The sequence below is a fragment of the Pempheris klunzingeri genome, chromosome 20 (assembly GCF_042242105.1).
Source record: "Pempheris klunzingeri isolate RE-2024b chromosome 20, fPemKlu1.hap1, whole genome shotgun sequence".
NCBI lineage: Eukaryota > Metazoa > Chordata > Actinopteri > Acropomatiformes > Pempheridae > Pempheris > Pempheris klunzingeri.
Genome location: NC_092031.1, coordinates 6,909,486 through 6,936,328, shown reverse-complemented (window position 1 = coordinate 6,936,328; position 26,843 = coordinate 6,909,486). Strand labels below are relative to the sequence as shown.

Below are 26,843 nucleotides of genomic sequence, written 5' to 3'. Positions count from 1 at the left end.
TTAAACCCAATGAACAGAGAGTAAGAGTCCGCTCACTGGAAACATAGTGAATTCAGCTCTTCTTCTCTTAGCACATCAAGCTTACCTTAACGCAGTGACATGCTAACAATGAGCAGACCATTACTTTCTTTTCATTGCTGTTCTTTTTGTATCCAGCTCCTGTACCACGTTTGGATGTGCGTAATTACTACTGTGTTTTCATCTCTAAATTAAAGGCAACATTGATAACGAGCGCCTGGCCATCGCCAGACAGCGAATCCCCTATCGGCTCGGTCGAGTAGTTGACGATTGGCTACTCGACAAAGGTAAAAACCCTGATTAAAATTCCTTAAAACTTTGAGATTAAAAAATACAATTTGAAGACAGTTGAATATACTTTATTGTGCACCATCAACTAACATCTAAAAATCTAAATCCATAACTAAGTATTTAAAAGTTGGGCAGCTGTAGTGTGTAATACTGTGTAAACTGTAGTGCCTGTGAACGTATCTTGTTAGTGTGTATCTGATAATATCAGGTTAAAGGGACGATGGAGAGATTTAAATGTGAATAAATCAGAAAATAGAAAAGAAGTACTGATAAAAGATGCTTTATTAAGACTGGTAAATAATTGTGTTTATTATCAAATTGTAAACAATAAAGCATTTACTAAAGATTATATGTTGAAAAACAATTTTGTAATCAAATTAAAGTACATGCAAAGTATTGTGACATGTAAGAATTATGTAAATTTGAAATGACTAATAGAGCAATTTGAAAAAATGTAAAAGTTTTCCTCCTAAACTTCAGCAGAGCTCCTTAAATTAGCCTCTAGTCCCTTTAACAGTGAGCAGTGCTAGAGCTTATAACCTGTGCATGCTTCATAGGGCTGTTACAACAGTTCTCTAGATCTCTGTCTCTCTGTCTGCCTGTCTGTTGCTCCTTCAAATACAATGTCGTGCCGCACAGCCATCACCATAGCAACCATCTGTCAGCCCTGTCTTCTCAGGGCCCTCTGACTCCTCTCATCTGCTGCCTCTCCCTCCTCCTTCTGTTCTTTGCCTCTTCATCCTCCTCCTCGACTTCTCAGTCTCTTCACCTCCTCCCCCCCTCCCTTTCCCTCCTCTTCTTCTTCCTCCTCTTCTTTGTTTTCTCTTCTCACTCTTATCTCCCTCAGTCTCAGCCCTCTCCACGGTTCTCCACGGCTTCGATTTGCTCTGCCATGCTTAATCTATCCCATCCTCTCACCATGGCTTGGGGGTGGTGGATTGTGTAACACTCAAACACTCTTGTGTGTGTATGTATGCACGTATGTGACCACTGGTATGTATGTGTGTGTGACTGTATTTGCGTGTGTCTGTCTGCCTTCCTTCCTGGTTTGCCTCTGTGTGTTTGGTGCGTGTTTGTGCGCGCGTGCATGTGTGTCCATATAGGTCGCCAGCTGACCATCTTCAACAGCCAGACAACGGTGCGTGTTGGTGGCGGTGAGCGAGGCACAGGCATGTTCCAGGGCCAGCTGTCTGGCCTCTACTACAACGGCCTCCGCATACTCAACATGGCCGCTGAGGGCCACCCGCACATCAGAGTGGAGGGCAGTGCGCGGCTGGTTGGCGACATGCCATCCTCCTCCATCACCCCGCAGTCTAGCGCTGCAGCTGGAGGCAACCGCTCTGACTCCGCCCCCTCCATAAGTGACATCACAACCACCACGGCCACCAACAGGAAGCAGGGCGCCACACAGCAGGTTAGAATTGGATTTTTGTTTCCTGTGGTCATTCGTGCATGCAAACTAAATCCCTGCTGTGTGTGGTCATACAAAGGCTTACTTGTACATGTATGTGTGTCTTATCACACCACTGCCATCATCCCTTGGTGTGACAATGGGTAATTAGAAAGTGTTCATGTGCTTTGATAAGTTTCTTTTTAAACTCGGTAAGAGGATTAGCAATCACACAGCCCACTAATCAAGCACTAGAGGATATAAAGAAATGTCAGGAGGAGTGGGATTGTTGTAAACTCCTCTCAAGGCAAAGCCAGCCTATTTATGCTGCAAATTTTGTACACAAAGGCAATTCAAAGTGTTTTTACATAAGGCATTAAAAGAGAAAGCAGGGGACATTAAAAAGACAAATAAGATTCTTAAAAGAAATCAAAATTAAATAGAAGGTATTTCAGGATCAAGGTGGATAATTATGAATAGTCAAGATTCAGTCAAAGGCAGAGGAGAACATAAAAGTATACTTTCAGGCATTTTAGCCTTTGTTAGATAATACACAGTAGGCAGCTGACAGAAGATGAGGGGGTAACAGAGAGCGGTGATGATACCATGTGAGGCCACCAGGCCAACTAGTCTGATCTAGTTGTATATCATGTGTACGTTTACTCCAGCTAGCAGAGTGAACCAAAGAACCACTTTACAAATGTATAAAATGTACCTGAAAAGTCTTTTTATTATTGTAATGAGATGCAAGAACGCTTCATCTAACACAACCAAACAAACATCCTAAGAAACCACGCTACTATAAAATGAGTTTAACCTTTCTCTGATGTTGCTGTTGCTAATGCTGCAACACTTTTTTCTTATTTCTGATGGTGACTAATAGTACTTTATTAGCTCTGTATGTAACATCAGACTGACGCTTTATATATTTTTTCTGCTACAGCACATTCATTCATGAATGGATTAGATGGCAAATTTTTTCGACTAAGTGGTCCCTGCCCACTAAATTACAGGAGGAGAAATGTTAGTGTTAATGGAGGCTGTAATAGCTTTTCCATAATATGCGTCTAGTAAACTGATGCAAATGGGGCCCGACAATAGGAACACATAAGTGTTATTGAGGCGTATTTATAGTGGATGCAACTGCCGAGTCGATGCTTCTGTCAGAGGATACATTATCAGCAGGTACACCACAGTCTTTTGCTCTATCGTTCAGATCACTACTGAGATGTTGTCTTTGTAGGCGTCTGTGTGCGCTGCAGTCCTTCTGTGTTATAAAACTGTGCCTGCCTGTCTGCCTGCCGCACTGAGAAAGATTTTTTTTTTTTCCATTGATACAAGTTGCCATGGAGATAGTGAGCCCCACTACCCGCCGCTTGCTTTCTCACTCCCATCCAGACTCCCATAGAGATTAGCTCCTCTGTGTATAAACCGCCAGCTGTTTCAGACATAAATAATAGAACGCAGAGAGCTGTGAGCTGAGCCTCAGGCATCAATAATGGATATGAGAGATGGATGGATAGCGCTGCGAGTGACAGCATTGTCACAGGGGCTTGTTTTCACAATTCACGTCTTAATCTTTCCCCGTTCATGTGTATGTGTTTTAACCAAACTATTCCTGCTATTTTGATATGCTGATGTCATGCTAAATCTGGGGTGCAGAGTTGAGCGCTGAAGTCAATATAACTGTATGAGAACTAGGTCAGAACCACTATATGCTCAGTATGCTGCAGTGTGTGTGTCTGTGTGTTTGCTCGTCTGTGTAAGTGGAATCACTCCTGCTGGCCCTGAAACTTGTGCACGTTTGTGTGTGTGTGTGTGTGTGTGTGTGTTTGTCTCGTTTAAGGAGAATCTACAGCTTCTCCATTGAGTCTGCCTATTGTTGCCTGGCAACCAACCTGGCCTCAACCAGTGCACACATACAATGTAGAGATGAACAGAGAGCGCGTGCACACGCACACACACACACACAAACACTCAGGTGGGTTGAGAACAATAGGTTTGAATTGCAGCACATTGCATCAGAGGAGGGGCAATGAGAGATGTCTGCCAGAGGTGCTACGGGTCCAAGCAATTTATCGATTTCACACACACGCCCAAGTTTGGGTGCGTGATGGAGTGGATCTGTCCAAGTCGCCCCATGGGTTTACTCTTACCGTCGGTACTTTGTGCAGTAAGAACATGTTATGTTCTTCCTCCTGAAGTCCACAGTTTATTGAATTTTTTTTTTTGCATGTTGAAAAGTGGAAGGGATTAATAATGCATGACAGCTGAGCACCAGTGAGGCGAAGAGAGGGAGAGATTGTGTGAGAGTGTGTGTGCGTGTTTATGCTGGAGGCTGCTCTGAGTCACTGAGCTTGAGTTTAGTTTTGATGTTTGGTGTCTGTCTGTGGATGTGTGTGTGTGTGTGTGTGTGTATGTGTGTGTATGTGTGTACCTGTGTTTGATGGGAAGATTGATAGAAGAAACCTGAGGCTCAGAGCGGCGCCTGATTGGCTCTCAGGAGTCAGCTGACCCAGACACTTCCACAAGCCCTCTGAACATCAATCTCTCATTCGCTTCCATCCTCCTTCCCTGTCTGTTTTTTCTTGCTATTTTCTTTGGTCTCTTCACATCTTTCACATCTTTTTCTCCCTCTTGCCTTTTTTCTGCTCGCCATCCATCATCTGGAGATACTTTCTCCCTCCTCCCTAGCTCACTTTTCTCCTTTCCTTTCTTCTCACTCTCCTTTGCTCTCTCTCCCTCCATATCTTTCCATATTTACCAGTCACTCCCCCCCTCCTCTCCTCTCCTCTCCCTCCCTCCCTCTCTCTCCGTGGTTGAGCTCCAGTGATAGGCTGTTAATGCAGGCGGTGTATGAGTCTATCTCACCATCTGCAGTAGTGGAGCTAGCTTCTCTCGTCTCTCGTCAGGATCTATTCATCAGCCTACCAACTTCAGCCTGATTTGGTGTACGCCTGTGTGTCTGTGTAGATGTGTCTAAATAGAAATAGACTAATGGAGCATGCTTGGCTGTCATAGAGCTTGTGTATGTACATGTGTGTTTGATTTCCAGTTGTGAAAGTAGCAGACAAGCTGTTGAATCTTCTGCAAGAGTGTGTGAGGAGAGTGTGCAGCTACTATGTGTGAACTAGGCAGTCAGGGAGGCATGGACGGTCGTTGGCACTGTTCGGCTGCTCAGGTAGAGATTTTGCTCTTTCAGCATGCAGATATGCTTCTCTCGATGCTCTCTCACTTCCTTTCTCTTCTCTCCTGTGTCTCTTTTTTTCCCCCCACCTATCATTGTGCATCTGTGTCCATCATCATGTCAGCATGCTCTATTCATTGACTATGAAAAGATGGGGACAAAGAGGGAGGAACCGAAGGAGGGTGGTTGGAGGGGCGGAGGTTTCTTGGGAATATGTCTCTTTAGTACATCTCCAAACTTCTGTAGTTTATTGATGTGATTTAAGTTGTGTTTGGCATGTCTCCAGTTTTCCTCGTGTTCATTGTCCCCCATGTGATAGGTGGATCAATAGTCCAATTGACACCTTCCTGGCTGAATGGGCTGGTCAGCTGACAGGGAGATGTCACAGATCAGAGGAGGGGCCTTGTTAAATTTACTCATCTGCTTTTGTTTTAGCTGAAATCAGGATTCAAAACAGGTTCCTGTGGAGGGCGCATAGGTGTCCTTAGATCAATAATCAAGCATGGTGGTTCGACATTGATCGGTGACAGTCAGGGGTGATGTGTTTTCCTATTGGCTGATTGGCTCTTGTGCTATTTGGATCCTGGCAAAGGCACAGAGGTTTATTGAGTGGCTGGATTCCAGAGGCTAAGCTCACCCTAGCGGCATTTGACAGTCCAGTGGGCAGAACTGATTGGAAAGGCAGTGGAGGGAAGAGACAGAGTCAAGCATCAATAACCTATGTATGTTTCAGGCCAAACTAAACTACAAGTCAGACTTGTCAGGACCAACCACACCATGCAAGGCCAGTGCAGGCTTCCTTAGGTGATCTATGTTCTTACAAAGACAAGAAGGCAAGAAAATAGGGAAACCAAGAACAGAGAAAAGGCTTAATGAATTTCTCTATGCAGTACCGCCTGTAGGCTTCAGCTAAGACATCATCGAGTACTTAGGATTTTGATTTGGTTCAGATTCTGTTCAGGTCTGGTTGTAATCTGCCTCTAGAGCTCTTCTCTTTTATAGCTCTGCTGCTCTCCCCTCTCCGTTATTCTGTGGGTTCCTAACATCTACTGCAATGCATCACAATCCAATTTTAATTTGGTACTGGCACTGAACGCCCAGTGTGGTTAAAACACACACACACTCACACACACAACGTTCATATCTCTCATACCGAAGCGTCAAGGCGGGCGATGTTTAACAGTAGTTCATGAATATGCGGAGCACATTAGCACAGTGTTAAGTAAAGACCGCAGTACTTTGAAGTCCTCCTCCTATTCTGTCTTCTTTTCTCTCTTTCACCTCAATTGCCTTCTCCTAAAATCCATCCATTTCCATCCATCTGTCTCACTCCTTTCGTTCCCTTCCCTCCCCCCTCCTCACATTCTGGCTAGAACGGCAAATCAATGCACAGGTCCCCACTGAGGGTGCACACTCCTTTTTTTTTTCATTCCCTATCATTTTTAACAGCCTGAACTTAGAGTTACCATGGCAACAGGAGGAGCAGGGATGGAGAGGAAAAAGGGCTCCTTTTCCATAGAGAGGGAGCGAGGCACGGAGAAAGAACAGTTGATGAGATAGTAGTTGGTTGATGTAGGTTAGAGGTTCAATGTAAGTGGGTTATGAGCATGGTGCTTATGGAGAGGTGTTAAATTAAGGAGCTTTAAATGATCTATCAAGGGCTTAGTCAGAATATTTAATGAAGATATTGGTTTTAATCTTTTCCTTCACACTTCACACTGCGCATTCTCCAACACATGTGAGCACTTGCCAATATCAGATGGAGAGAGCAGAATGGGGGGAAGCAAGGAGGTGTGGAAGATAGAGAGGCCGTAGGAGAAAAAAGAGGGGGAGGGTCGAGAGAGTTGGAGATGATAATTGGCTGTCCCCTTGTGGTTTTAAACAGGATTCGGAGTTTCTCTCCTCCCTCCTCCTTTCTTCTTCTCTAGTTGGTACTCTAGTTTTGGCCGCCTGCCATTGCTGGGGGCCGTAAGAGGCAAAAGTGTTTGTGGCAAACTGGATAACGGGTGGGCGATGGATTGGTGCTCACACATGGAAGAAAATAAACAGAAGGGTTGTGGAGCGTTTGTGTCGTTATATGTGTGTTCACATTCCGACTTTTTCTGAATCCTCTCTCCGTAGTCGGCAGACGACCTGCTGGTGGCGTCAGCTGAGTGTCCCAGTGATGATGAAGACATTGACCCCTGCGATCCCAGTTCAGGTGAGACCCCTATAAATACACACATCAAACAGCCTTTTTGAGTTTTTGGTTTTTTCACACTCTGCACCGTCGTTTTTTTCTACCGCTTTGTAGTTCGCTACAATGAATTTTTCATTTCCACTTAGGTTCTGCCTCCAGGCATCACCTAACTCTCCATCTACTCCCTAATCTTCCTTCCTATCCCTTACTTCGCTCTCACCTCTCCCCGCACCCTCCCTTATCTCTTGTTATTCATCCATTCTCTTTATACCTTTTCTTTCCCTCTTCCCTCTCTCACCTCATCTCCATCCAGCGCAAAGAATTCACATGCAAATTATTCTACCAACAATCATTTTATATGGTGTCATATATCACTGCCCTAAAGTGTCATAAAGTGTCAAATGTATGTAATAAAAATTGATATAATGTGCACCTGTACTCTGGCCCTCCTCTCAACATGGTGTAATGTAATCTGTTTACACATTATGTGATAATATGGAAACAGCTTTGGCTCTAAGCTGCAGCCTTTCCTTGCCAGCGTGGAGAATTATGCAAAATACGTGTCAAATAATTCATGATGATGCATTGTATCTTCTTGCTGCAGCTCACCATCCATCACCTTGATATGTAATACAAATTAATAATGTATGCAGTTAAATGTGATGTAACATCGCATTCCTCCCCTCTCCGCTTACAGCCCGCCCTCCCCTCACAGAGGTGAAGGTGTTCCCAGGTCCGTCTGAGGTGGTGCGGGAGAGCAGCAGCACCACGGGCATGGTGGTGGGCATCGTGGCGGCCGCAGCACTCTGCATCCTCATCCTGCTCTATGCCATGTACAAGTACCGCAACCGCGACGAGGGCTCCTACCACGTGGACGAGAGCCGCAACTACATCAGCAACTCGGCCACGCAGCCCAACGGTAGCACCAAGGACAAGCCGCTGGGCATCGCCAAGATCTCCAAGAACAAGAAGAACAAAGACAAGGAGTATTACGTCTGAGGCAGAAGACGTCCGACACACAGACATATACGCATACACCTTTATATATAACGGTATATGTACATAAATAGATATATTCTCAAAAAAATACACACATACACACTGACATAGACATGCTGATGTTAATGTTTACTCTCCAATAATCACACCCGCACACATGCTGGCAAGCACAAACATATACACATTCAAGTACACACATCTACAAACATTTAAGCACAAACATACACTCACACACACGCACACACACAGACTGGCCCAAGGGCATGGACCCTTATTGTACAGTATTTACCAATGAGCAGAGCCTCTGAGAGAGGCTTGTTTTATGAACACAAACACCATTCCAAATGATTTAAAAAAACACCAGTTCAACTCCCAGTTAAGAACCATTTTGGGCCAGCCAGATAAAAAAGACCAGTCACTCCCCTGCCACGGTAGGACCTCTCCTGTTGGACTCAGAGAGGCCAAGGAAAACTTTAAGTGAAGCACATGGCAGACTGAGTGCGTTGAGCGAGAGGGCAGAGCACCAGAAAAAAGATGATGTAAAAGCACCAAGACAAGCACTAAGTGTCTCTTCCAAGCTTTTTGGCCTTCCTCCCTGTTAGCAGATGGGACTCGTACTGAGGATGCCGAAGAAACAAGCACACCGTCAGTCCAAGTCTAAACCCGAGCGACAGGACAGGAAATCAGGGTGTAGCCATAGAGTCGCTGAATTACAAGTGAATGGGCAGAGGCAGGGCTGGGGCCATTAATATAATGGATGTGCTGTGGTTGTTACGCTGCACAGCTGATGTTTTACGGCAGCCTGTAAATCACGAAGGTGGAATCAGCGGAAACCTGAGAGATATTTTCCTGGACAGGATACTTGAGACTTCAGATGCTACCTACAGACACCAGTCGGGCATGACTGTCGTGTCACACACACATACACACACACATCAAGCACACTAAAATATAAACAATCTACACATGCAGACATACACATACCTGCAATGCTAAAGAACCACCATATCTTCATAAGACTGAAGACTATACAAGAAGAAGATGGTGAAAATGACAAAGACCTTTATGATAATTGTTATGGCAATGATAATGATGAACATGAAGAACATTTGGGCAGTATAGACTCTTTGGGGAAGGGGAGGGGGGGGTCTTATTGCACGTGAATTATCTTACTCCGTGTGATTTATACCGCGTTGAAACTCCAGAGGTTACACCGTGACGCACCACCATCATAGACTTACCACCTTGGCTTCCTAAATACGCACTTCAAATGGTTTTCAGTGTGTGGGATTCAACAATGATTTAATCTCTGAATCGACTCTCAGTTCAAATCCTCATTGACAAAGTGTGACCATCTCGAGTGTGCTGCATGCCTGAGTCTCTGAGCTGTGCTGTGAAGTGGTGGCGTGTCCCACTAAGTCCACAGGTGGTAGGTTTGTTTGTCGGGGGACGAGGAGGAGGAGGAGAAGAAGGAGGAGGAGGAGGAGGAGGAGGAAGGGCGTTGTTGCAGGTTGCAATGTAACTCCAGCGCAACGCCTGGATGTGTGCGCCCACCACAGGCCGCGTCCTGTTTTCTAGCCTGTCTTATAGGCCACGCCCACTATACCTGCTCTAACCAACCACCTTTTATAGCAAAAACCAGCCGAGTAAAAGAATCAAAAACAGAACAAAGTAAATGTTACCATGTGTTGCTAATAGATAGAAAAGTCCAGTTCATGATGCCATTGGCTATATGACAACTTTAGTTGCTTTGATTTCATTGGCTCTCCCTTTTCTCTCTTTCTCTCTCCGTCCTTTTGTCTTCATTCTATTGGTTGACTGATTTATCAATACACATGATGTGACCAATAAAGAGCAGACAGATGGGTTTCCGATGGGCTACAGAATAATTATCTGTTTATGGACTTTTGCAGTGTCTGAACCCTCTACAGCTCAAGACTTGTAGCTCGATGATATATGAATACAAACAGTGCCATGACATGAACAAGCCCCTTCTAGTTCTTCCAAGCAATTTAATCAACCAGTCAGATGCATGCAAAATGACCAGGACAACAGAAGGACATTAAAAAGGATTGTGTGTGAGATTTTAAAGTATAATGTCAAAATTAACATATTCCCTTATTCTCTCCATCCTTAACTGGCCTTTTTGACCTCTCTTTCCTCCCCTCTCTTGTTTTCCTCTTGTTTAGTATGTTTCCCTCTCTGCCCTCCTGGGTCCTCCGTGTCTATCGCTTTCTTTTCCCTCTATCTCTGTTGTGTTGCCATCTGAAACAAAGGAGGTGTCTCAACCAATGGGATTCTACATCTAGGTGTTCATTAACCATGTTTATTTTCTATATGTACAATTTTTCTACAGTATTTACTTTTATTTTTATTGTTACGGTTCTTTGATGAACATAAAGTGGAAATTTATTATGAAAAATAGTTTTGAAGATTAACGAGTAAATAAAATATTACCCAAGTGAGCCTGGAGTGCGTTCGTGTGTTGGTTTTTGCTCCAATCTGCCCTGCAGATAGCAATACTGTGTTTATCTCATCGCCCACAACCATGAAAGCAGATCAGTGTCTGATTAAGACGAACAATTAGCAACCACATTGTGTTAGGATGCACAGAATCGTTGAACATTTTGGGAAGAACGCTGATTCTTGTCTGTTAGATTTATTAGCTTTGCTTAACATGAAGACTGGAAGCAGGAAAACAGCTAACCTGGATCTGTCAAAGCACCTCTGCTAATTAGCACGTTATATATCGTTTGTTTCAGCTGTGCAAAAACAGAAGTTTAAAAGTGACAATTTACAGGTAGTTATGTACCAGAGTACTCTTGGTAGGGAGCAGTAACTTCCTGGTTGCCTGGCAACTACTCAGAGCCAACAAATTCCATGTTAAACGATAAATTCTCATTTTTAACATTAATTCAATGCACTTAATTTAAAAAACACAATATAGTGTGTTTTATAGTGAGTTTTAGATTAATTGGTTTTTCACCTTTGGAGAGCTGCAACATTTAGTCATTTATTAAATCAATTAAGAATCAAGTTTAATAATTGCTTATTTGTTTAAGTAATTTGAAAAATGTTGGATTGTTTCCTGATTTTCCGAGAGCCGAGGTCATGACTTCACGTCCAGACTAGCCTCTGTTCCACTAAACTTAATGCAATCTCTCATTCAGCATTTCTTTCAGAAACATACGTTTGCTCCTGGAGTTTACTGTTAAGGTAAATCACATCCACTACCGCATTCACTATAAGAAATTGAAACCTTTGTGATTTTAATGAATTATTACTTTGTGAGTGCAGAAAAACTACAGCTCCTATGAAAATGTACAGATACTTACATCATTGTATCTTGATTTCATCCATGACATTTACTGAAAATCTCCTGTAAAGATATTTCTAATTTTTTATTTTAATCTAATCTCTGCTGCCAAAGAAACATATGAAACTTGCTGCTCTTTGTCCTGCTGATATTTCCTTGATATTTCACCCTGACCTCAGAAATACATGAATTGACCACAGCCTCTTAAAGTCTTAACGACCACCCCATTATATGGTGTGTTCAAATGTTGTGAAACCGTTATAGATGTTATGTTATATATGACCATTTGAGATGCCGGACCTTTATCATCTCTGTTTCTAACAATAAACAAATGGTTAACGTTGTGAAACGGCCGCAGTTGTTTAGGTTTAGGGTTCAAAATTACATGGTTAGGATTAGGAAAAGATCACGGCTTGTCTTAAATCATATACTTGCACCTGATGTAAATTGAACCAGGGAAGTCATGTGTCCATCACGACAAAGGATCCTTACTGACTTTCTGTTGGCGTTGTGACTGTAAACACATTTACGTACCACCTCCACCACATTATGTGGTGTTATTTTAAGTATTTCTGTGAGAGTGTGTTGCAATATTTTGTTGAGCTGTGACTTTAGACTGTGAAGGTCTGAGGCTCGTGCAAAATGGGGTTTGTTGAAGACCGCTGTGAATGAAGTGACATACTGTTGAGAAAGGCTCTACTCCAAGGCTGGAAGGTTGTTGTTAGCTTTTTTACAAGTGGGATTTTGAATGAGATTTTCAGCAGACAAAACAAGACATCTAAAGACATCCACTTAAGCTTTGGGACCTTAAATAATGGTAATGGGTGTTTTTCATTTTATCAACGACTAATTGATCAATTACGATCATTACTAGCACCCGTGGTAAATGATTGAAATAATACAAAAAGTGTTTCTTGTTTGACGTTTCAACTCTGAGTGTGCAATGGGACACTTTCCCCTGTTTCCAGTCTTTATGCTAAGCTAGGCTAATCATCTGCTATCCGCAGCCTCATATACATATACATATACAAATACATGAAAGTGGTATTGATCTTCTCATGTAACACTCCGCCAGGGAACAAATAAGCGTATTTCTTACAATGGTGAAATGTTCCTTTAACTATCTGTCTCTAACATCTAAATATTGCAGATTCCCCCTCATACCTCCTATTCCCTTTCACCTCTTGCTTCATCAAAGTAAGGAAAGCAGCACCTTTTCTTCCAAGTCCCACTCTAACTGGGACAGTAGACACACAGAAATACCCCCTCGCACACACCGCACCAGCCTTTGAAGTATGACTCAGTGCAGTGAACAGTGTAAGTCTCTGCAGAGTTGCTGTTTGCCGGATGAAAGATCCCTGAGACTGCAGAGTTGAGCTAGCGTCCTCAGGTGAGAGGAGCTACAAGGACCTGCTATTTAAATAAACAACTCCCAAGTTGTCTCGTTGTCTTGTTCTCTCACTGTTTTCCTTACTTACTTTTCTTGTCTTTTTCTGAACAGTCTGTGCTCAAAGAAAGGCTTGTGTTAGGCTGTAGCCATCTGCCGCTGTGCCGTCCTTGACCACAGGCAGCTAGCACAGAGATAAAGAGGGTAAATAAGTAACAACTCCAGTGCTCTCCAGTGGCCAATCAGTTACCTTGTGTTAATATACACCTCCAACATTTGCATATACAAAACAGACCCACACCTGCAGCCCCGTGAGGCTGTAATGTTCATTATACACCAGAAACCTTGGGTGGATGGAAATTGGATGCAATGTTTTATTCCAATGTTTTAGCTGCTGCACTAATTTTCGTCTTAGATTGAATTAGATTTTACTTATGTGACTTTTTTCTCTATATATATTTATATGAAGATTGTTGGAGGGAGCTTGAGTAATAAATATTTCATTGTCAACGACTGCTTCACAGTAATTGTTGTGAATATGTCAATAAGGAACTTGACTTGACAAGAAAGATCAGAGTTTACCAGACCTTTGTAGCCCGCTCCTCATTTCTGCTTGAGGCCAGCATTTTAGTTCATGGGCCACATACAGCGCAATTTAATCTCAAATGGGCTGGGCCAGTAAAATCATAGCATAATAACCTATAAATAACGACAACTCCAAAGTCTTCGTCAATACAACATTTTGTAAATGATGGTCCCATTCAGAGGAAAATAAACAGTAAAACAGGCTATGCTTTAAGTCGGGACTACTTTGTAAGTAACCAATCAGAGGTAGGTCATGCCTAAACCTAACCAATCAGAAGTTGGGTCTTCGCAGAACTAACATCACTTCTGTTTCCGAAACCAAGATGGTGACAGCTAAAATGCCAAACCTGAGTCAGACTAAAGGCCTGTATATACTCCACAAGAACAGAGAAATTTGTTCTCTCTCCTAGGGCTGCAAGAAAAAAATTCTTTCATTCTTTTCTCGCAGCCCTGGTTTGGGAGTTCTTGCAGTGTGTTCTCGACGCATCATCTGGGCAGAAGTTTTTTCTCGTGTGGTGTCCAAGAACTATTGTGTGATTGTTCAGAAATTTGAAGTGGGTGTGGTTAAAGTGGAAAAGTTGTCATTCCCACGCGTGACGTGTGCTGCAGTGGGAGGGCCCTATGAGGACTTCCCAGGAGTTCTTGTGAAATATGAAATGTCCTGGCCAGAACAAACTTTGTCCTTGTTCTTGCCACCTCGAGAAAACTAACAAGAGTCTCTGTTTTTGCAGAGTATGTATAGACTTTAATGGGCACCGTCATGATGGCCACGTCCACTTCTTCTATACAATCTGTGATTCATACACTACGTATCATGGATGTCTGTAATTTCACTGCTATCCATGAGATATTTTGGTCTTGGCAGAAGTGACACTGTGATGCCAGAGAAATCATGCTGCAGTGAAAGTGGAACAGGAACCGACATTGGACCTGTCATAGCAGGAAACTCACAGGTGGATCTAATAACATTAAGGATGGCTGTGGTCCATGAAAATGTCTCTCTGTGTCCTCTCAGTGAAGGAAAATGCACACTAGCACGGCCCTGGAACCTGATCACCTTAATGGAGTGCATCAGTCGTTAATGATATTAGTTACATCTGTGTTTGACAAGCCAAACTATCAGCTGTGAAAAAAGTCAATAGGCTTTTTGTTGAGCAAGCAGAGTTAAAAACTACTCAATATTTTCATCTGCACCCCCCTGGCACAGGTGCAGGACAGTCAGAAACAGATTACATTAAAAATTCTAAAAATTCATATCATGTATCAACATACACACCTGCATTTGTCAGACTCTGACTATCTTCCAGTCTTTCTGCCTCTCCCTCTGTTACTTTCTTGACTTGTGTATAAGAAAAGCTGTGGGAGAATGTGCATGTGCGCGTGTGTTTGTGTCTGTGTGTGTGTGTGTGTGTGTGTGTGTGTGTGGTCATGTCAGGAGCTCAAGGCTGCGTTTTTCTTCCTGCTTTGGAATCAATCATAAAGAAAGAGCTCTGTTCCTCCACAAGCAGTTCCCACAGCACAGCGCACTCTAACACACGCACAACTATGTATCAAACCAGAAACAACAATAAGTGTGGAGAAGAGAAGATGAAGGTACATAAAGGAAATAATATCAAAAAAATAAATTGTTACATAAGTGTGTGTGTGTGTGTGTGTGTGCACGCGTGCGTGTGCGTGCGTGTGAATGCGGAGAGAACGTCCTTGCAAGCTGACATGTGGGGAGCGGAGTAGAAAAGAATATTATGTCCATCGCTATCAGCCTGTGCTCATCTTTCAACGCAAGTATGAGGCAGGAGACTAAACAAATTCACGCCTGTTCCCCAAAATTATTCTTATTTTAGTCTATTGACATGACGTGACACAAGTAACATGGCCTCCTGTTTGTGTTATTCACTCCAAGACCGTAAATAATGCAGACTCAATTGTCATTAAAACAACTGTGCAACCACAAAACAAAAGCACACAAAAGTAAATTAAATTGAAATAAAATGTTAAAACTATGCGGCCCTGTAGCCTGTAGCCTGCTAAAATGTTATCACTGTGTAAAAAATATAACTGAATACATCAATAAATATCATTGTTGGCCTATGAATAAACATAATAAACCTCCTTAACTCTTATGTGGAGCCACTTAAGTGACAAAATGTAGCCTAGTAAAAGGTTAAAAGACAAGCCGCCAATAAGCTCATGCTAACAAAGTTAGCTAGATAATAGAAGTTTGTTAGTTTAGTTTAGTTGACATTGTGAGACAGAGATATTAAATATTAAGGATGACAAATTAAAATCCAACACTTATTTCCAAACTTAGCTTGTGGTGTCTGTAAACTACTAAGTAGTGTTAGCTAGCCAACTTTGTTAGCCTGAAGTAGCCAGCTAACACTCTTTCATCATGGTTAGGAGTTTATGCGACTGCAGTATAATCAGTGCAGGTTACAGTCAGCAGTCAGTAGCTGACTTAGTCCAATTTATTTTAGTCAAGTCACATAAAACAAAAATAAAAATTCAGACTTCATATATTTCACTTCTGTATTTTTACTATTAATTTTTTGTCAAATTTTCAGCTTTTTTTGTGTGTCAGATGAAGGATTGTTATTGGGTATGATTTTCAAATCCGTTTTGAATTTGTGTGCATTTTACATTACATTTCACCCATACTCATCCTATTCCTAACGACTGTAATGTGATTCGATTTGAAGGAGAGATTCTAGGGGGTGACTAACAAGTGGAAGAGGATTTTTGGAGGATATATATTTGTAAAAGCTGAACAAAATGTCTTCATCGCAGCATCCTGTCAAGATCTGCACTCTGCTGCGGTCACTTTTACACACAGACACCCACAGACACACAACCCAATAGAGACCTCCTACATCCTCTCACACCCATAAAGCTTTTCACACGCCCACATCATCCACCACAGCATGGCAGAAAGCACACTTCTTCTCTCGTCGACCCGGCGGTGAACCCAGAGTGCATAGACGGACAAACAGGCAAAAACACTCAAATCAAATGTGGAGCGTGTGCTCTGGTGGAAGGCCTGCATACATGTAAACAGAGAAGAAACAACAGAGGAAGACAAACAAGGAGATTTGGATCTGGACTGTGGACAAACAGCAACAATGATGGTGATGATTCTGATAATGTTAATGATTGTGATGATAAATGCAGCGGCAGGCTCGGTGCCTGGTTCTGGGATGAACATTAAACCTGGAGCTGAGACCAGCTTGGCCAAACAAACCCTGCGCCTCTGCTACCAGCTGACATTTGGGGTAACGGAGATTCCCTCCAACCTTTCCAGCAACACCGAATGCCTGTGAGTCCACACGCACACAAATAAAATAAGTAAAATAACTTATCATTTTGTAATGAAATGAAAAGTTATGAAATGTTTTAACCCTGCAACTGTAATTCTGATGTCTCGTAAACCTATGAGGGTTGGGTACATTGTGTGCATGGCAAGAAAACAAACAAACAAGTGGATGCATAAAAACATCTGCAGCCATGTTGGGAAGCAAATGTAAAGATGCTACAGCTTATTGTAGATGTTTTAATTGCTTGCTGCACGGCTGCACAGTTGTTTCACATCTCAGAGAAATTGCTTGGAAATTCCTAGAATACTAACACCAAGATGTTTTCTTACAGGTAATTATAATGCTGCTGAGCTCTTAATTATTTCCTCTTCTGATTGGCAAGTGTCAAGAGCTTTTATGGTGGTTTATGTAGAATCCTCAACAGAAAGAAAGCAATAAGAAAGCAACAACAGCATGTTCTGACTAATTCTTCTTCTACTCTACTTCTATTAGTTCATCAAATGAAACGAGGTTTAGCCAGCTACTTTCTGTGAACGTGATGCTGGCTGTCTCTTGTCAACATGTATTTTGGGGGCATTGAAGGGGTAGTCCGGCAATTTAACTGTATACTTCCGTAAAGTCGTGGGATTTGTAAGAGTTGATTTTGGAAAGAAGGGTAAAAATTGAAGCTGTGAAGACCAAGATGTCCTGTCTTTTAGTCACTAGTGTGGGTTCGCCTCCAAAAACACTTGATCCTACATTTTCCATAATGCAATTCAACTCTTGCACTGCAGGGTTTCCACACAATACATTATACGGCTGTTTTTTTTAGTCTGAGCAGTTCTCTTTATGATGGTAAACTGACTGTGACGCATCCCTTTACTCACCTGCAAGTGACAGAGAATACATCCCGAATGGTATTTCTTATTCACCGTCTTACACCAATGCAGTTTCGGGGGTATGTCATGTTTACAATTCAAAATCCCATCTCGTGAGCATGCATAGTCATTTAGACTTTCCTCTCTAATCCTTGCTCATCTCCTCTTGGCTAAATTTTGCACTGAACTTGCCAAAGCTGGTTTTATTAAACATTCATTTACTCAGGGATTGTATGCCAAGCATGTCTGCTCATTTTAATGGTTATGAACTCATCTTCTCATTTTTAAAGGAAAAGTTCAACATGTTGGGGAAACGTGTTCATTTGCTTTCTTGCCAAGCATTAGACGACTAGACTGATACCACTCTCCTGGTGGGGCAAGAAAAGAAATTTAGTCTCCCAACATGTTTTTCTCCTTTGAGAGGAATATAATATTTCTTCTTTCAAAAGTTCTGATGTTTTATTCAAAGTAAGTCTTTTTGACACAGTGACACAGAGCTGGTTGGGGCACGAGAGGGTGATTGCCACGTGGAGTAAACACTGACCTGTTGTTTTGGCCGTTGAAATGTTAAGAAGGAATCTCAGGGACAAAGGAGGGACAGGGTGGGACGGTGGGAGCCGGGGGCAGCAGGAAGATTACGGTCGCCTGAAGATTTTGCACAAACATACGCTTAGATATACTCAAGAACATAGTGCAGGTATGCATAATATTTCTCTAATAAGCATAAGCAGAGTCAACGCGAAGGCAGAAGTAGCAACGACTCCCAGGAGATATACAGTGAACTCCCAGGCGACAATGAGTGTGTTCTCATCTGTTCTGTTCTGCTCAAAGGTCAAGGCTCAGAAAAAGTGGGGATATTTGCAAGTATGCAGTAATGGATGGCCATTTCAGATGTGATCCACAACAACCAGATGCAAAATAAGCTTGGAGTCTTGTATAGACGTTCTGTGCACAAAAGTTTGCATGAAAGAAAATCCCCGGTGTGAGTGAGTAACTGGCCGCGCTGAACCTGCTGTCCCATCCACACAACAAAATTGGCCACCGTTGATTTCTGAGGATTACATCCCTGTATCCCTGAGAGCTGATGCGAGTGGCCATTTGTGTATCAACAGGCTGGTTAAACAGATGCAGATCAGAGTGTTTCCCCGGGGTGCCCTCAGCAGCCTGCAGCACCTTGCGAAGCTGTAAGTGTGTGTGTCTGTCGTCCATGTTTACTCTTTGATGTGGAACATAATGAACCAAGGAGGTCAAAACACTCAGGATGTGGATCATCCAAGCAAGTGCAGAGGAGAGAGTGAAGGGTGCATGTTCAAGCTTCACTTCAAGCTTTTAATTTAGTCTTAATACTTAATATAGTTTTATGTTCCTCTAAAGTTCCTCTACAGCATTAAAATTTTTATTTGTCTTTTATTGTGGGCTCATGTGTGTAATAGCAAACACACTATAAAGCAGTGCTACAACAATTTTTTCAATTAATTGATTAATTGTGTGGTGTATAAAATGTCAGAAAATAGTGGAAAATGCTCTTTACAGTGTCCTAGAATCTGGCATGATGTCTTCAAACTCATATTCAGAGAAAACCTGAAAATCATCTCAATTAAGAATCATAAAAGATCTTGCAGATTAATTTCCTGTCAACTGCATTTCAGCTTAAGGAGGAGGCTCTGAATTATTAGGAAGCCAAACTTTATTAGAATAAATATCTCTTCAACCAGTACTATCCTTTAATTTTCCTCCTCTCAAACCTCCTCTTTTCTGCACTACCTCCAACCTTAGCACCATATCGCAGAACGACATGCTGGAGAGCATCAGTGCCTTTGCCTTCGCTGGCCTCCCTCATCTCACCGATATGTGAGTATCCAGTTTTCAAAGAGTTTTCATGATGCATTTTACCTGGCATGGGCAGCACAGCGGTACAGCGGTTATTACAGTTGCAGGAAGGAATTGGTGACTCTAAATTGCCCATGGGTGTGAATGTGAGTGTGAATGGTTGTCTGTCTCTATGTGTTGGCCCTGCTCTTGACTGGTGACCAGTCCAGGGTGTACCCCGCCTCTCACCCAATGTTGGCTGGGATTGGCTCCAACCTGTGACCCTTAAGAATAAATGTTATAGACAATGGATGGATGGATTTTACCCGCATGCTTGTGTGTTTAGTCTTTGTTATGGAACAGGAAGAGCTACAAATTCTGAGAAAGCTCATCACCCAAACACCTTGGCAGCATGATGGAGACAAAATATGTCAAATAATAAGTGTGAATGAACCTAACAGCTGATTATTCTTCTGATTCTGATTCTGATTCTGATTCTGATTATTCATATTCTTCATCTATACATTTGTGTCCTCCTCAGCGTCGTCTCTGAGAATGTTGCATTACAGAGCATAGGAGCTTTCGCTTTCTCCGATCTCCCAGAACTCACTGAGATGTAAGTATAACTTGCAGGGTAATGTCGGAGGTCAAACCCTATAATTGTAATTCATTCATATTAATGAGAGCATGACTGAGTGTGTTTCTTTCAGAACGATAACAAAGTCAAAACACCTAAGACACATCCATCCAGATGCTTTTAAGAACATCGTGAAACTGAAGTATCTGTGAGTACTCAGCGAGAGTGCAGCAGGGAGGAACACTTTTTTCATCAGTTTGTGTTTTTCAAGACGATTGTGAGTCCAAAATGGGTCATGGGTGACAGGCCTACTTCTGACGGGCCCCCACACAACCACACACATCATTTTTTAATTAGCTTGGATCCCCTGGAAGAGAAATCAAGTGTCACACTTCATCTCATGAAAAAATGCTTTTCAACAGAATGAAAGTAACCAGAATTTCAGCCATATGAAACCTATGTGTTACCAAAAACAGGTTTATAAAAGACAGTACATTGCTAAAATCCCAAGCTATTTGTGGGAACTGGGGCACATAAAAAAGAGCATGTTAGAATTATTAAACTGGAGTATATCACCAACTATCTATTAGATACCCATGACATTTGGTATTAATATTAATGCACCCCAGAGGATGAATCCACATCAATTTGGTGATCCTCTGAATTCTTCAAATAGCTTCACTATCAGGTAAAAATTGAAGTGGGGCCAATACTTTTGTTTTAATCATATACCTGAAAACTAGTAGCATCCGATCGGTCTCAGCTACTCTTTGTGCTGCTGTTATGTTAATATGCTATCATGCTAAATATCAGCAAATATCAGTTGACATTAGCATTTAGCTCAAACCAAAGCACCTTTCTGCCTAAAAATGTCATAGACTCATTAGTGTGGCTGTAGACTCTTTGTCGTGTTTTGAAATAATCACATTTTTCTTTCCAAATTAAAAGCCTGTTTATTACCAGCTCTGAATAATAAGTGTTTCACAGTTAAATATTTCAGGGATACTGAATGTTGGACTTGTGTTCTTCATGTGTTTTTGCCAAAAAAAAAGGACAGTTATTTGGAACAAGGAGCTCTTAAATGTCTGATTTATCTCTCTGCCACCTGAGCCTCTCTCTGAACTGTCTTGGAAAGTCTTCACTTGTTAATTTTTATCTTGGTTAATACCATGAGTGCTACACTGTGTGATTTTGTCGCTGTGGCTCACTGCACAGAGTGTCTATTGCTCAGAGGTCGCAGTGTGAGTGTAGTAACATTTGGTGGTTAATCTGCACATCACAGGACCATCTCCAACACCGGACTGAGAATTTTTCCAGACTTCACCAAGATCCACTCCACAGCCCACGGCTTTCTGTTGTAGGTCTCAACACAATACACAGAAAAACCACAAACGCTCGCTGAAACACACCCACACACCATTATTCCCACATGCACTCCTGCACATAGGATATGCACATGGAATTAAATATGCCCAGAAGGAATCACACTGTTGAACATGTAACACAGCAGTTAAAACCTACGCACTGAGTAGTTGTTACAGAACAGAATATCAGGAATACAATCCATCTGTCCCTCGTCTGCAGCCTTTAAAAATCCATCTTCAAACTGCGTCCCATCTGACATCTGTCAGCTTCAAAAAGAAGCAGGACTTCAAGGGGATTTCAGCATGTATTCCTAATATTTTGACACCTAATTACTAAGTACATATTTCTGCTGCTTTTCTACTATTTACTTACTCATAATGTGTGTTTGATCTATTTGCTGCTTAGTGACCTGCAAGAGAACAGCCACATAGAGAGAATCCCCCCCAATGCCTTCAGAGGCCTCTGCACAGAGACTATCTCCGAGATGTGAGCGACTCGTCACTTTTTTAGAAACACCACCCTCACACTGCTCTGAGTGGGCATCACATTCGCAGAGATGAATGTTCCCTGAAATGCTCTCTGCCCTCTTTACTGTGCTCTGTCTTCTCCTACTTGTCTCCTTTTTCTGTATTTCTAATACTCTTACCGCTGTGCTGCTATCACCTCTTTATTTTCCCCATCATCCTCCCTTTAATCCGTGGATCAGGAAAATCACACAAGCCTACTGAATCAGGCTTGGTACATCAGCCTGACATGTCAGTTTTACATAAATAAATAAAATCTAATGTGTTACTTAGTGAGCTTTAGAGGTGATGGTAGGTGAATTTAGCTTGTCCTCTTGTTTACAGTCTTTATGCTAAGCTAAGCTAACCGACTGCTGCCTGTAGCTTATGTAACAGACAAATATAAGAATGGCATCAATCTTCTCATCTAACCCTCAACAGTTGTTGAACTATGCTTTGAAGTAACATTATGAACATTATGAATGCCACAGTTTTACTTGTAATGGAGTACTTTTTTTTTCTTTTCCCAGGTTCAGGTTATTAAAATGTAGAAAAGAAAGAAAGAGACGAGGAAGGAGGAGAAGTCTTACATAATAATAAATACAATTTATTCAGTGTGTTCTGTGTACTCAAACAGTTTTAGTTGCCTAGAACAAAAGTATTGCACACACTAAATTTAGCTTTGATTGTTCAGATAAGTTTACTGTTGGGACTGTTCTGTGTTGGAGCCACATGGCTGTAATTTGGCTTCTCTTTCTAATGACAGACGGCTCACCAGAAATGGCATCAAGGAGGTGGCAAGTGACGCCTTCAACGGCACAAAAATGCACAGATTGTGAGTCAGAGGCAGAGACACAATTACAAACACAAGATTTATAATAAAAAAAAAAAACACACAAAAAAAAATCACAGCTTGCATATTTAATTCCTCCCTCTTTTTCTCCCCCTCTCTCCTTTAGGTTCCTGGGAGGCAACCAACAGCTTGCTCAAATCAATCCCAACGCCTTTGTGGGTTCCAGTGAGTTGGTGGTACTGTAAGCATGACATCCAACAGTAACTCATGCCTTCATGATTCACCATCCTCATCATCGCTTGTTAAACACAAGATGTTGGAGAAAACTAGAAACAATATGGCATGTATGGGGAGGCTCCAAAATAACTTGCAGAAACATGCCAGTTTAATTGCCGTTTTAATTTGTACTGGAAAAAGGGACATTTTTACCTGTTTATTCCCCAAACAAAGACACAAATTTCTATTGAAGTTGCAATCAGAAAAAACTATATTTGTTTTTCTTTTGGCCTGCCGTTAATATAATGTTTTTTTTCACTCTACATCCCGGGATTCACTTGGCAATGAAACACTGTGTCTTCCCATGTATTTTTCTTTTTATCAAGCAATGTGTTTTTTCATGTGTTGTTCTAAGCTTTTCCTAAGAAAAATAAATAACAGCTTTTATGCACTCATCATAGCTCAAATGCCTCTTACATATCGCAAACAGAGAATACGTCTGTTAAAGATGGCATGAATACTGAAATGAAAATGTCTCTCACTCTTCTGTTAGATATTAACGTGCTTGTGTTTGTCTGTGCAGGGACATTTCCCACACAGCCCTCAGCTCCCTGCCGGATTACATCCTCGGTGGCCTCCAAAGGCTGATCGCACAGTCCACCATCCACCTGAAAGAACTTCCTCCTCTGCAGCTCTTCACCAAACTCCACCAGGCCAACCTGACGTACCCGTCACACTGCTGCGCCTTCCAAAACATACACAGGAACAGGTGTGCGTCTTTTTCAGCCAAAAAGCACCTGAACACCTCGTTATGAAAGGAACAGATTGGAATTTTAGGAAATATGTTAGCTTGGCTTTGCAGAAAGACTAAAAAATTGGGAAAACAGCTAGCCTGTCTCAGTCTCACTAATTAACGCATTACAGCTTTTACGTTTAATCCTTACAAAAAAGGAAGGGAGGGGGTGAGTGTGTGTCTGTGTGTGTCTGTGTGTCCTGGACTGTTTCTTTTTTTTTTGGCATGAAAAGTGAACAAACACAGAATTTTGGACTTTCTTTGTGTGAGAATGATAACATTTGTCGAAAAACAAACTTGCTTTACTCATATTTGCGAATTTCTGGATATTTGCAATTTATTGATGAATACAGGACATACAGTTTAACCATAATGACTAACAGGAGTGTGTATTATATGTTTCTGCCATGAATATCTCATTGTGACTCCCTTACTGTTAAATGACCATTAACTTATACTGTAATATTGACTACACAGCTTTGACCTCGACATTGTTGTCAGTCACTCACTCTGTGAATGCTGTATTAGTGGAATAACTGCACTGTGTGTGTGTGTGTGTGTTGTTGTGTGTCTAGATCGAAGTGGAACTCCCTGTGCTCCCACCCTAAGGCTCAGGATGATCTTCCCTTCTTCAGGGTCCACTGCTCCAACTCCACCTCCATCATCTGCAGCCCAACACAAGATGGCTTTAACCCCTGTGAGGACATCATGTCCGCCACCCCCCTACGAGTCCTCATCTGGATCATTTCTATCCTCGCACTGCTGGGGAACGCAGCGGTACTTGTGGTCTTGTTAGGTATGAAATCGTTTCTAGCTAAATTCACATTTGGTTTCACTGTCTCTCGGGTATTTTCATGGAGGACTTCTATGTGCATACTTTCTTTTATCTTATCATTTTCTATTTATTTCTTTTCTTTCATCCCCCTCATCCTATCCAACTTCCTCTCATCATGTGTTTCTATCTTTCCCGTCTTCTATGTGTAAATTCCCTCCTTGCTCTTGTCTTCTTTCATATGCTTATTTCTCTTCTCATTTACTTCCATTTCTTTTTCAACCGTTTTACGCATAGCAGCAAATCTAAACTTTACTTTTTTTCACCATCCAATATCAACCTGAAGGACATTTTACTGTTAATGCTTTTAGATACTGACACTTTCCTCACTTTTCTCTTTTCCTTGTCAGGCAGCCGCTCCAAACTGACAGTGCCTCGTTTCCTCATGTGCCACTTGGCCTTTTCTGACCTCTGCATGGGCATCTACCTGGTAGTCATAGCAACTGTAGACATCCTCACTCGTGGCCAGTACTACAACCACGCCATAGACTGGCAGATGGGCCTGGGCTGCAGTGCTGCGGGTTTCTTCACGGTGCGTACGCATGCATGGAGTCCTGTGCATGCAAGTGACCCCTACATAAATAACAATACTCATAAATGATCATGTTTGAATTGAGGTGTGCGTGTTTGTGTCCATTGCAGGTATTTGCCAGTGAGCTGTCTGTATTCACGTTAACAGCGATCACGCTGGAGCGCTGGCACACCATCAGACATGCTCTGAGGCTCGACCGTAAACTTCGCCTGAGACACGCATGCGTTGTCATGACAGCAGGCTGGATATTCTCCTCCCTCGCCGCTTTGCTGCCCACAGTCGGGGTCAGCAGCTACGGCAAGGTGGGTGCTTCGTATAGCCTTCACGTTCTCCGTTCATCTCCTCTGTGCCTTCCAGTTTGTGACAGCAACTTATTTATGTCTTTTCCCTTTAAAATTCATGTAATTGGGGCCACACAAAGCTGTCTGTGCTTTAAAAATGCAGTCAGTCCCTTTAAGGCCTTTTTGCACTGTGTGATTGTTGAATATGTGTGTGTTCTTGTGTCTGTTTGTGGTGCAGGTGAGTATCTGCCTACCCATGGATGTGGAGTCTCTTGCGTCTCAGGTCTATGTGGTGTCTTTACTCCTCCTCAACATCCTAGCCTTCATCTGCGTCTGCGGCTGTTACCTCAGCATCTACCTGACCGTCCGCAACCCCTCATCAGCGCCTGCCCACGCTGACACCCGCGTGGCCCAGCGCATGGCCATCCTCATCTTCACTGACTTCATCTGCATGGCTCCCATCTCCTTCTTTGCCATCTCAGCCGCTCTCAAGCTCCCTCTCATTACCGTGTCGGACGCCAAACTCCTGCTGGTGCTCTTCTACCCGATCAACTCCTGCTCCAACCCCTTCCTGTACGCGTTCTTCACCCGCACCTTCAGGCAGGATTTCTTTCTCCTCGCAGCTCGCTTCGGCCTGTTTAAGACCCGGGCGCAGATATACCGGACAGAGAGAAGCTCCTGTCAGCAGCCAGCATGGACCTCTACAAAGAGCAGCCATGTGATGCTGTACTCCTTGGCCAATACATTAAGTCAAGATGGGAAACAAGAGTGCTGACTGTCATTCAGAAATACACAGACTTTTTTGCTGGATCATGCATAGGTGGTTCATATTTCTCTCACCACAGAGGTCCTATTTTTGTCAGGCAACTACACGTCTGATGGAGATACTGGCAGAATGAAATGCATGAGCACCTCTTACAGTTACAAGAAATTCAGCTGTGCTTAAGAGGTGCACTTGTTTTCATGTGTGCAAGTTTTAGAGAAGCTGAACAGACTGCTAAATCCTCAAAATGATGTCCAAATGAATCAGTCTGATGCTTTGGATCACACTGAATTTTGTTGTTTTTTTTATTTATCTCCGATATGTTTCCATGATCTTAGGCCAGCACACCAGCCTCTGTTTCATCAGGCCTGATCTCAGACCTGCAACAACACAAGGCACAAGTATCCAGTGTCCTTCTTAAATGTGACCCATGGGTAAACTCTACTGTGCTGTATGTACAGCATCTATAGAAATCCAAGTAAAGATAGATACAGAACAACAGCACATACTTTTACCAAATCTAGGTCAAAAAGCTGTCCTAGATAATTCGTTGTGTTTGTTTTATCTTGATTGGAACACCAGATGGGTGGAGTTTACTGCATTATGAAAATGTAGACCACAACTAAAAGTAGGAATGAGTAGAAGAAGTAGTAAACTGATTTCACTTCCATGTAGCGTCTTATGTAAGAAATGCCATTTATCTGCTGTCCTAAGATGATGACTGCTGAAGCAGGCCTATTTTGTTTGATAAAGCTTTCAGGATATCAGCATCACATCAAGAAATCGACACTCAACATCGTGATCACATGATGTTCATTTAGATTAGAAGCACACCATTGGGATCGACTGATTAATAATCTCC

At 42.3% G+C, this 26,843-nt stretch overlaps 2 protein-coding genes across 4 annotated transcripts in view; both read left to right on the top strand.

Moving 5' to 3' along the window:
• The window catches only part of nrxn1a (neurexin 1a), a 50,490-nt gene extending 42,417 nt beyond the window's left edge, over positions 1-8,073 (top strand). For all 3 annotated transcript variants that reach the window (XM_070851264.1, XM_070851266.1, XM_070851265.1), the window contains exons 22-25: positions 216-305; positions 1,413-1,723; positions 7,008-7,086; positions 7,763-8,073. In XM_070851264.1, the coding sequence (XP_070707365.1) occupies positions 216-305; positions 1,413-1,723; positions 7,008-7,086; positions 7,763-8,064 (782 nt within the window). In that variant the 3' untranslated portion in view covers positions 8,065-8,073. The remainder of the gene's footprint in view (positions 1-215; positions 306-1,412; positions 1,724-7,007; positions 7,087-7,762) is intronic.
• An 8,395-nt stretch (positions 8,074-16,468) lies between these two features.
• Positions 16,469-25,993, top strand: fshr (follicle stimulating hormone receptor). Its single transcript, XM_070851901.1, has 14 exons — positions 16,469-16,662; positions 18,630-18,701; positions 19,294-19,368; positions 19,868-19,942; positions 20,037-20,111; positions 21,186-21,260; positions 21,674-21,754; positions 22,538-22,606; positions 22,731-22,805; positions 23,364-23,549; positions 24,149-24,369; positions 24,756-24,937; positions 25,048-25,239; positions 25,457-25,993. The coding sequence occupies exons 1-14, from the start codon at positions 16,469-16,471 to the stop codon at positions 25,991-25,993; spliced, it is 2,109 nt and encodes a 702-aa protein (XP_070708002.1).
• The last annotated feature ends 850 nt before the right edge of the window (positions 25,994-26,843 follow it).

Excerpts from the sequence above, each read along its gene's own strand:
- fshr (XM_070851901.1), top strand. The coding sequence starts at position 16,469 with ATGATGGTGATGATTCTGATAATGTTAATGATTGTGATGATAAATGCA. Across the intron at positions 24,938-25,047 it reads GTGCTGCGGGTTTCTTCACG|GTATTTGCCAGTGAGCTGTC; the intron begins GTGCGTACGCAT and ends TGTCCATTGCAG. Across the intron at positions 25,240-25,456 it reads GGGTCAGCAGCTACGGCAAG|GTGAGTATCTGCCTACCCAT; the intron begins GTGGGTGCTTCG and ends TTTGTGGTGCAG.